This window comes from Anas platyrhynchos, chromosome 36 (genome assembly GCF_047663525.1).
Source record: "Anas platyrhynchos isolate ZD024472 breed Pekin duck chromosome 36, IASCAAS_PekinDuck_T2T, whole genome shotgun sequence".
Lineage (NCBI taxonomy): Eukaryota > Metazoa > Chordata > Aves > Anseriformes > Anatidae > Anas > Anas platyrhynchos.
This window is the reverse complement of record NC_092624.1, coordinates 4,611,049-4,621,241: the sequence shown is the minus strand read 5'-3', so window position 1 is coordinate 4,621,241 and position 10,193 is coordinate 4,611,049. Positions and strand designations below refer to the sequence as shown.

General features: G+C 49.9%; 1 protein-coding gene across 1 annotated transcript; it reads right to left on the bottom strand.

The window, feature by feature from the left end:
* Positions 1 to 7,282: 7,282 nt before the first annotated feature.
* Positions 7,283 to 8,242, bottom strand: LOC140000977 (olfactory receptor 14A16-like). The gene has a single exon (XM_072032096.1). The coding sequence runs from the start codon at positions 8,240 to 8,242 to the stop codon at positions 7,283 to 7,285; it is 960 nt and encodes a 319-aa protein (XP_071888197.1).
* Between the last annotated feature and the right edge of the window lie 1,951 nt (positions 8,243 to 10,193).

Sequence of the window (10,193 nt, the reverse complement as noted above, 5' to 3'; positions counted from 1 at the left end):
AGCAATTACCCATGGGTGCAGACGCACACATAACTGTGTGGTTCCATGATTATATGATTCACCCCCAACACACCCAGGAGTGAGCACACTCACACAGCAAATAGCCAGCATCAGAGTTGAACGAGAGGGCAGGACAGTGATCAGGCACAGGGCCTGACATGACCAGCCCTGACCAGCCCCATATCCATATGCAGCTGGCCCCTTGTAACCCTCTCCCCTCCTCTTCCACAGGATTCTTCCTCCTCAAGACACTGTAATCCCTTCCTTTCTTGCATGCAGTCCCCTGCTCAATTATCAGTTCTCACCAATCACATTATCCCCCATTGATCCGTAGTTTGCTATACCTATACCCACACTTGATAACTCAGATACCATTGCCTACATCATCTGGGCCTCTAAAAGGAAGGAGAGGACAACATTTCACAGATCTGCTCTGTGTCAGGAGTGAGGGGTGGCATGACAAACTGCAGGGCAGGGAGTGTTTTATGGTAACTGGGCTCCATGCAGGAGAGAAAATTGTTATTTTATGGCTGTAGGCCTGAGTTGCGCTGAAGAGCTGAGCTGGGCTGTAGGCCCATTGCCTCCAATTATTTTAACCATTTCAATCATTTCACTTCAATCAGCACACTTCAATCAGCTGAAATGATTGAACACTTCTAATACAATGTTTGAGTTGTCCCATGACAATTTTTTCCCTTGGATGTTTATTGCAGCAAGATGTGAGGAATGTGTTAACAATTCGTGTCCATAAAGAACAATTCTGTTTGAATCCTGTCTGAGAGAAAAAATACCAATCTTCCCCTGTACTTGCATGACTCTGTCTCTTATGCTCTGCACTTCATCTCCCTAGCCTTTCTGGTATTTCTGCCTGGCTTTATGAAATAGACCATGTTGGAAGTCACATTTCCATCATACTATCTGGACATGTGCACTCTCCATTCTTCTCCAGATTCCCCTCCCCTCACTCTTTGATCATTCAGATACCACTCACCTGCACAGTTGGTTCTCAGAACTTGAGGACTATTCAAGCTTGCCCGTATTTCACTCTCCTATCTCATCAACCCTACACCCAAATCTGTAATTGCATTTCTATTCATCATTTCCTACCCATGTCAAAAATTTCTTGTATAGTCATCCCTTGTGGAAGGTGCACCTCATTGGAGGCAACTTGGATTTGGCTCACTGTTCAGGACATTGGAGTTTGCTTGTTTGTGGTTAAATGTTAATAACAACATCCAAAACTGCCTGTGTGCAGCCAGTTGTCTGAGGAAGGGAGTTGGGACTTGGTGAAAAGATGCTGTAACATCCTTCTGTGGACTTCAGTGGAGAAGACTGATGTAAGGAAAAGTGATGCGAGTCCCAGGTGGCTGATGAGAGAAGTGGTGGGGATGGAGAGCTGAGCAGCAAGGTTGTCCATACAGTCTAGGACTTCAAGGGAATGCGTTTCCTATCCATCCAGACCTCCTTAGGAGGCACATTGAATCCATGACAACTAGAGAATGATGCTAGCAGTTCTTCTGAAAACTCTAAACTAATGGAAAATAATCTTAAATAAGGAAAATGCTCTTAGAAATCTGGTCATTGAATACTTTCTCTTTAAACTGCATTCTTGAAACCTCACTAATTAACTGTACAAGTCTGGAAGACTGGATGAAAATGGCTGAATGGTAATGAGCCCCATGGTGCATTTGGTGCTGAGTCCATAAACTTCAGGTAGTGAGAAGAGAATGATGTAACTGCAGGAGAAGTAAAAGTCAGAAGGAAACTTTGAAGAGTCTGGGAGTATTAATGGGCCCCAGTGAGGGTTATTACTGACAAAGCCTCCCCATGGACTTGTTAGAGCAGACAATTGGAGGCCATGATTGCAGGTAGGCAAAGGCACTGGGCAGGAGACTCTGGTGCTGAGTAAAGGCCTTGGTTTGTTTGGTGAAGCAGAAAGGCCAAGCCCTGGCCCCCAGCCCCTGGGCAGGGAGGTTCTGTTCCTCACCCATGGCTCAGGGCTCTTCCTGGGGCAGTGGGATGTGGGGTGTGTGATGTGAGAAGGACAATGCTATGACACCTGCTGGACTCTCCACTGGGTTGCAAGGAGGCCACAAGACCCCAGTGTCATGAGCACAGCTTGTGTTCTCGTGAGCCTCAGTAGCAGAGACAACTGCCATAGCCAGGGGGACAAAGACCTTAGTGCTGTTGGGGCCTTGCAGCCTTGCCAGTGCACTCGGTGTTCATCACCACAGGCTGTCCTGCACTGTCCAATTCTTGCCCTATTCTCCCTGCAGGCTACAGGCATGCACTTCACGTTTCCACTTTGCTCTCACCCTGCCATTTCCTTACTTTCACTGAGGTCTCCCCACCCTCCCTGGCTGTCCTTTGAAACAAAATGGCATGGGCTGACCATAGACTCCTTCTGGGTGATGTCAGGTCCCACAGCACTACCCGTTTAGTGACATTTCCTTGTCCTCATTCCCACTCTTCACCTTCCAAGCAGCACTTTGTCCCACTTGTGACTCTCTCCTGCTATTTTCCACCACCAGAGAATTGTTACCAGGATCTTCGATGCCACATGCCTCCTGCTGGCCTTCCAGTTTCTCAGGTAGACATAACTAAGTTGTGTACCCGTTCCTGTCCCACCATGTGCTCAGGCAGAAGGGACTTGAAAACCCACACCCAAGGCCTCTTCCTGCATGGGGCCTGTCAGGCTCTCAGACAGAGGGCATCTCACAATCAGTGTGCCAAGCAGGTGCCTTCTGCTGCCTTATCAGGGATGCTGGCGGGTGTGAGCTGAAAAACACAGATGTCAGCCAGGAGGCAAGGGCTGACACAACAGCTGCTTCAGGAAGCAGTCACCTCACAGGCCTTGTCCCCAGCCATGTTACTGCTGCTGAGAGCTGTTTCAGCTCCAGAGATTGAGCTGACCAGAGGCTTCCTACTCGTTGTTAAGTTCCTGAGGCACCACAGACCTCAACTTATTCACCCGGCACCGTCATTGTGTGCCAGGGCCTGGGGAGATAAAAAAAAGTAAGCTTATCAAGTAAATTTTCTACCCTTAGTTTATAAAGTAAATTTTCTACTACTACTTCAAATATGGAATCATTCTTTGCAGGATCTACTGTGGTCATAGGAACACAAGATGTATCTCTGCCTCTACCTCTCTCCCTTTTCCTCTTCCTCTACCTGCTATGTCTTCAGAGAGCTCTCTGAAAGACAGGTCATTGAATCACATTAAACAAATAAATGTTCCAAGAGAACTCTGATTTTTATCTTCTTCAACTTTTCTGATCAAGGTAGACTAAATAGATAAGATTGATCAAGGGCTCCTCGGACCTTGACACCATCCAGAAAAGATATGAAAGTGTGCTCCATTCGGTAGTTCAGAGAGTTAATAACGACATTCAGCAGTGCTGCCCCAAGTGCTGATCGCTGAGGGATGATGCTAAGAACTGGCTGACAGCACTATGTGTCATGGATGATATCTGGGCCTGATTGTCCAGCAAACAGGCACACCCACGGCCTCACCAATTTGTTAAATACACATAGCACCATTCTGGCTATAAGAATTCTTTGAGACAAAGCCAAAGGCCTTGCTAAAGACAGGTAGGCACCTTCTCTTCCCTTTGCTTCCCTTTCCGTCCCCTCCCCTATAGGTTCAGCAATCCTATTTTTTTCCTTCAAGTGCCTGGAGGTGGCTGTGGAAAAGCTTGCCCCATCACCTTCACAGGGACTGAGGTGAGGCTGACCAGCCTTCGTTCTCCCAACCCTCCACAGCATGAGGAATGGACACTGGCTGAGGGCATTTGTGCTCTCTCAGGTTCACCTCAGCACATGTACACTATGTGCATGCTGAAGCCTCAACTGTACCAGGCACATCTGGACTTCTGACTGAGACATTCTGTGTCCCACTGCGGAGGAACAAACCACCTCTCTGAGCTGGGCTGAGAGCCCTGGTCCTGGAGCTCCTCAGGCAGATCCTGCTGCCGCCGAGCCCTGGCAGCCTGCTCCAAGCTGCAGAAGTACCCAGGGGTTTCTCTTTCCAGGGATCCCCTGCACACACACGGGGCCCCACTCTCCTCCGAGGACTTCCCACCTCAACAGAGAGCCTTTCCCAGGAAGGAGCACGCCTGTGCTGGCCTGGCCAACCATTCCTGCACCCTCTCCCCATGCTCCCTACCTCCCCAGCTGGTGGTACTGCTTTACAGAGCAAGGGGGCTGTGGTGTCTGGGACACAGGGGCACTCTGCAGGGCTGTGCTGGGCAGGCTGGGAGGCAGAGACAGCTCATAGGGCTCTTCCACTGACTGCTTCCCACACCAGCTCTTCTGTGGCTGTCGAGGGTGCTCAGAGGTAGCCTGCCTTCTTTCCAGTGCCACAAGAAGTGTTTGGGTGCTGCACCCTATGGCATTCCACTATTCACATTCCGCATTCGCTCACCAGACTTCTTTCCCCATTCCTGCTATGTCCCCTGGGTCACGGGGTTCTTCTTTTCCTGCTCACATCCAGATATAACACTTTATCACAGGGGGACTCCACCTGGAAGAGGCTCATGCTCTGTGGGCTCCATTCACTGCTGACCCCCTGGGACACACTGTCCCTGCAGCTCCCCTGGGCTCTCCTGATTCCTTCCAAAAACTGCTCACCTGCCACCAGCCCCAGCACATGTTGTAGTGCCCCAGGCAGGTTAATTGGAGACTCCTCACCATCTGCCTGAGTGCTGGAAACCAACAAGCAACACCTGAGTGAGTCCCCATGCCCTCAAACACCCAGCTGGGGCTCTGATCACTTCACCCTGAGCCCATGGAGAAACAGGCAAAGCCAGGTCCCCCTTTAGAATCCATTTCTGGACTGCAATGTTCTTGACAGCAACTGTGAAGGAAAACTTGAACCCTAGGCGCTACCCTGAGCTGAATCACATTATGGGATGGAAATGCTGTTCTGGAGGCCAGCTGTGTCACAGAAATGCCCGTTGCCTGTCCGTGGGATTGGTCACAGGATTGCCACACAGCAGTACTGTGACCAAGCTGCAGGAACAATCAGGCTTATGCCAACAGAAAAGGCTCAGAAGGAGAGTGTGGAGATGGAGCAAGAGCTGCCCCAGACAGACCAAACACCGGTGCTTCCTGGCAGTGCTGTTCTGATGGGACTCTATTGCTTTCCACTTCTACCCATGGGCATTACCATGGAACCCCCAGCAAAATTCTCAGAAAAAGCATCTCAGACACACTCTTCAGTGCAGGTTCCTTTATTTTGTTTAAACACAGGAGTGGGATAAACAATGACAATTTATATGGATTACGTTGATGGCCCTCTCCCCAATAACGAACAAAAAAACCCACTCAAGAACAAAAGACAAGTTTGGCATGGCATGAGTTATATTACCAGTGCTATTCAGGAGAAGACAGGCAGGACATTACTTCTGATGTACACCCACTCATGAGTTTCTGCAGTGCATCCTTGAGCTCCTTGTTCCTCATGCTGTAGATGAGGGGGTTTATGGCTGGAGGAACCACCGAGTACAAAACTGTCACCACCAGATCCAGGGATGGGGAGGAGATGTAGGGGGGCTTCAGGTAGGTAAAAATGGCAGTGCTGAAAAACAGGGAGACCACGAACAGGTGAGGGAGGCACGTGGAAAAGGCTTTCTGCTGTCCATGCACATAGGAGAAAAGAATGAAAATAAAACATGTGGATGCTAAAGAGAAACCAATCATAAGTACCCAAACATTCCTGAGGTAGGAATATGAGCAACAGATCCTGAGGATTTGCACATAGGGCAACAAAATGAATGCAAAACACCCCCCAAACAAAACAAAAACACTAAATGTGAGAAGCCCCATTTCCCTGAGGTAGGAGTCAGAGCAAGAGAGCTTGAGGATCTGCGGGACTTCACAGAAGAACTGGTCCACAGCATTTCCTCCACAGAGGGGCAGGGAAAATGTATTTGCAGTGTGCAGCAGAGCACAGCGAACCCCACTGCCCCAGGCAGCTGCTGCCATCTGGGCACAAACTCTGCTCCCCAGGAGGCTCCCGTAGTGCAGGGGCTTGCAGATGGCAACGTAGCGGTCATAGGACATGACAGTGAGAAGAAAAAACTCTGCTGACATTAAAAAGAAAAAGAAAAAGACCTGTGCAGCACATCCTGCATAGGAAATGGCCCTGGTATCATGGGGGTGTGGAGGCAGTGGTTGCAGGCTACAGCTGTGAGGATGAGGCCGTTGCCCAGGAGGGCAGCCAGGTTAATTTCCTACAAAGTATAATAACAATCTATATTCTTTTATTTTAAGACTATTCCCCCTTTTCCTATCATCATATAGCCAAATAAGGAGTCCCTCTTCACCCTTTTAAGTACTGAAAAGTATTTTTAAAAAAGTACTTTTAAAAAGACCTCTTTAAGGTCCCTTTAAGGGTCTTTTTTTTTTATAAAAAAAAAGGAAAAAAAAAAAAGAAAAAAAAAAAAGAAAAGCTGCAATGAGGTCACCCCAGAGACTTCTCTTCTCCAGGCTGAACATCCCCACCTCTCAAACTCTCTTAATACAAGAGGTGCTCCAACCTTCTGATTAAATTTGTATCCCTCCTGTAGTGAGTTAACTTGGCAAGGTTTTGGTAGCAGAGTGCCATAGGGGTGGCTTCTTTGAGAAGAACCCAGAAGCAGCCCCATGTTAGACTAGGGGCCCGCCGCAAGCCAGATTCAAGCCAATAAGCAATGGTGTTTGCATTTCTGTGAAAACATATTTAAGAAAGGGTAAAAAATAAGCTGCTACACAACAGCAGCTGGGAGAGAAAAGAGTGAGAAACTTTTTGTTTTTAGTTCCTCACTGCTCCAGTCAGTTAGTTAAATCTCAGTAAGTGATCTTAATCTCCCTACACTGAATCTGTTTTGCCCAAGACTGCAAATGGTAAGCCTTCTACCTGTATCTTCAAAAAAAAAAAAAAAAAAAAGGAGCCCTTTCCACTCTGTTTTCTCCGGCTGCTCCTTTGAGGAGGGGGTGAAAGTGTGATAAGTGTGATGTGCTGGAGCTCAGCTGCCCATTGGTGTGAAACCACCACACTGCTCAGCCGTGTTACTGGCATCTGGCATCAGCTTTGAAAGAAGAAGCAGGATTTCAGGCAGTCTGTTGGGGAGATCCTGTTTTATTAAGCAGATGCTAAGAGAGAGTACTAAAAAAGCAGTTTAATTCCTCAGTGTACAGTAGATATACATATTAAAAATAAATAAATCTAATAAACTAATGAATGGGAATGACAACAAAGATAAATGTAACAATAGTGATCATGAAACAAATACCCAGGAAGTCATTTGTGGAGAAAAAGTGGTAATTTATCACTTTTCAGAAACATCCCTGAAATCATTTTCCTAATGGCACACTTGAGCTCCTGGTTCCTCATGCTGTAGATGAGGGGGTTCACTGCTGGAGGCACCACTGAGTACAGAAATGACACCATCAGGTCCTGGGCTGGGAAGGAGATTGAGGAGGGCTTCATGTAGGCAAAAAGTCCAGTGATGACAAACAGGGAGACCACAAACAGGTGAGGGAGGCACGTGGAGAAGGCTTTGTGCTGGCCCTGCTCAGAGGGCATCCTCAGCACGGCCCTGAAGATCTGCACATAAGAAAAAAGAATGAAAACAAAACACATGGACGCTAAACAGGCACCAATCATAAGTACCCAAGCATTCCTGAGGTAGGAGTGTGAGCAGGAGAGCTTGAGGATCTGGGGGACTTCACAGAAGAACTGGTCCACTGCATTTCCTCTGCAGAGGGGCAGGGAAAATGTATTGGCAGTGTGCAGCAGAGCACAGAGAACCCCACTGCCCCAGGCAGCTGCTGCCATCTGGGCACAAGCTCTGCTGCCCAGGAGGGTCCCGTAGTGCAGGGGCTTGCAGATGGCAACATAGCGGTCATAGGACATGACAGTGAGAAGAGAATACTCTACTGAAAACAAGAAGAGGAACAAAAAGACCTGTGCAGCACATCCTTGATAGGAGATAGCCCTGGTGTCCCAGAGGGAATTGGCCATGGCTTTGGGGACAGTGGTGGAGATGCAGCCCAGGTCGAGGAGGGCGAGGTTGAGGAGGAAGAAGTACATGGGGGTGTGGAGGTGGTGGTCGCAGGCTACAGCGGTGAGGATGAGGCTGTTGCCCAGGAGGGCAGCCAGGTAGATGCCCAGGAAGAGCACGAAGTATAGAATCTGCAGCTCCTGTGTGTCTGCAAATGCCAGGAGGAGGAACTCAGTGATGGAGCTGCTGTTGGACATCTGATCCTCCTGGACAAAGGGGAACAATCCCAGGAAAATAAAAGACAATGATAATTAGGAAAGACATCTTTGATAAAAACCTGCTCCACTTCTTTCTGAAATCCCCCACAGTGATTTTCCTCTTTCTGAGACATTTTTTCTGCTCCCTTGCTTGAGCTCCAGTTGGTGATCGTGGTAAAGGGTGCCACTGGGAGCAGGGGGCTCTGCTGTGGGCTCTGAAGGAGTCAGGCTTTCCCTTCATGTCTAGGTAAATAAGAAATAGGAGTGATCTCTGCTTAATCTATCTCTGATGTATGTGGACTTCACAGCATTACCACTGTGAATGCTCTTGACTGCCAAAATTTGTGGTTTACTTTCTTGCAGCTAGCTGTGTCATACTCAGGAGCATTTCTTAAGGGAAGAAAACCCCGGCACTTTTCAGGTATTCCAACTGAGATCTTCTGAGTCCCTTGAGACATAGGCACTCTCCTTCATGCAGTGAGGTTGGCCAGTCTGTCCATCTACCCTCGTCTCAGCCAGAGTCCTTGAGGGCTCAGTCCACTGGCCCAATTACTGTGGCCTCAGGAACTGCCTGTAAGACGATTCAGATTTTTCCTGCCCCGTAAACTGCATTGCCCTGAGCCCCACAGGTTTTAAGGGGAACTTTGGGCACCTTCCTCCTATGGACACATCTGTGTGGTAGAAGTCAGTGCTAGAGCTGCAGCTGAAAGCCAGACCTGCAGCAAGCCATAAAACAAGAACAGCAACAGCAGATGAAGGAACAAAGAGAAACAGCCCAGGGCTTCTGCCAGGGGAGGCAAGGCCAGGGAGGGACTGAAAGGATCTCAGGAGAGCCAGCTCTGCCGGAGGTTCCACTCATGAGGTTATGAGACATCCTGATTCCTGTGGGCTTGAGGTCGGAAAAGGAGGTACCAGACTATGTTCGCACTGTCCTGCCATTTCCAGCCCAGGGATGTGCTGCCTGCAGCTGTCCCTGCCTGCAGCTGGGTCTCTGTCCCAATGCCTCCTGCCTGCAGCTCACAGCCCCCATCCCACCCGCTGGGTGCTCAGCTCTGCCCTGCAGACACCTCCTGGCAGCAGGGCTCTGCCCAGGGGCAGCTCGCTGAGGGCATGTCCTAGAGACTACTTCCCACAGAACCTGCTGACGCTGCACGGGTGGTGGTGGAGCTTTCTATGGGCTGAAGGGCAGGAAAGCAACTTGCTAGGGTTGCTTGTAACCTTCCATGGGATGGATTAAGTGTGTCAGACTCATCTTGGAAATAACAGTATTTATTTCTATTTCCACTGAGCCAGATAAGACAAAACTGAAAGGTCAGGAGTCTCAGGAAAGCTGAGACTGATGCTGAAATCCCTTTCCTTAAACCAGCTCTTGCTAAGTCCCCTTTTATACACCCAGTTGTGCTGTGTAGCTGTGAGCAGGCTGCGCCAGGCAGCAGCCTCCCAGCAGTAGCAGGACCCTGCCCTGCTGGGGGGCTCCTTCCACCCGCAGCTTCTCCCCGCAGCGCCCTGGGCAGCTCCCCGGGCAGGCTGAGTGCTGAGCCTGGCAGGCGGCAGAGGCCCTGCCCCGGCACACAGCCCCTGGGCCACAGCAGGGACCCTGCTCTGCACCACAGCCCTGGACACCCCTGCCTGCACCCCCGGCTTCTCCTGCCTCCAGGAACTGCGGCTGCATTGCCCTCCAGCCAGAGACTTACCGGTTGCAGGGCTGGGAAGTCTTCTCCTGCATGGAGCTCTGGGCATGCTGCCACTTCTGCCTGCCTTTAAGCACTGTGTCTCTGCAGGCAGTGCCCCCAGGCCTGCTGCGCTGTGCAGAGGAGCTGCTCCTGGGCAGAGCTGTCTCTCTGCAGCGCTGCCCGCTTGCCAGGAGCTCCCCTTGGGCCCAGGAGCCCGGCCCAGCTCAGCAGCAGAGGCCCAGCCCAAGGCCTCCCTTGCTCTGCCCCCCACCAGGCTC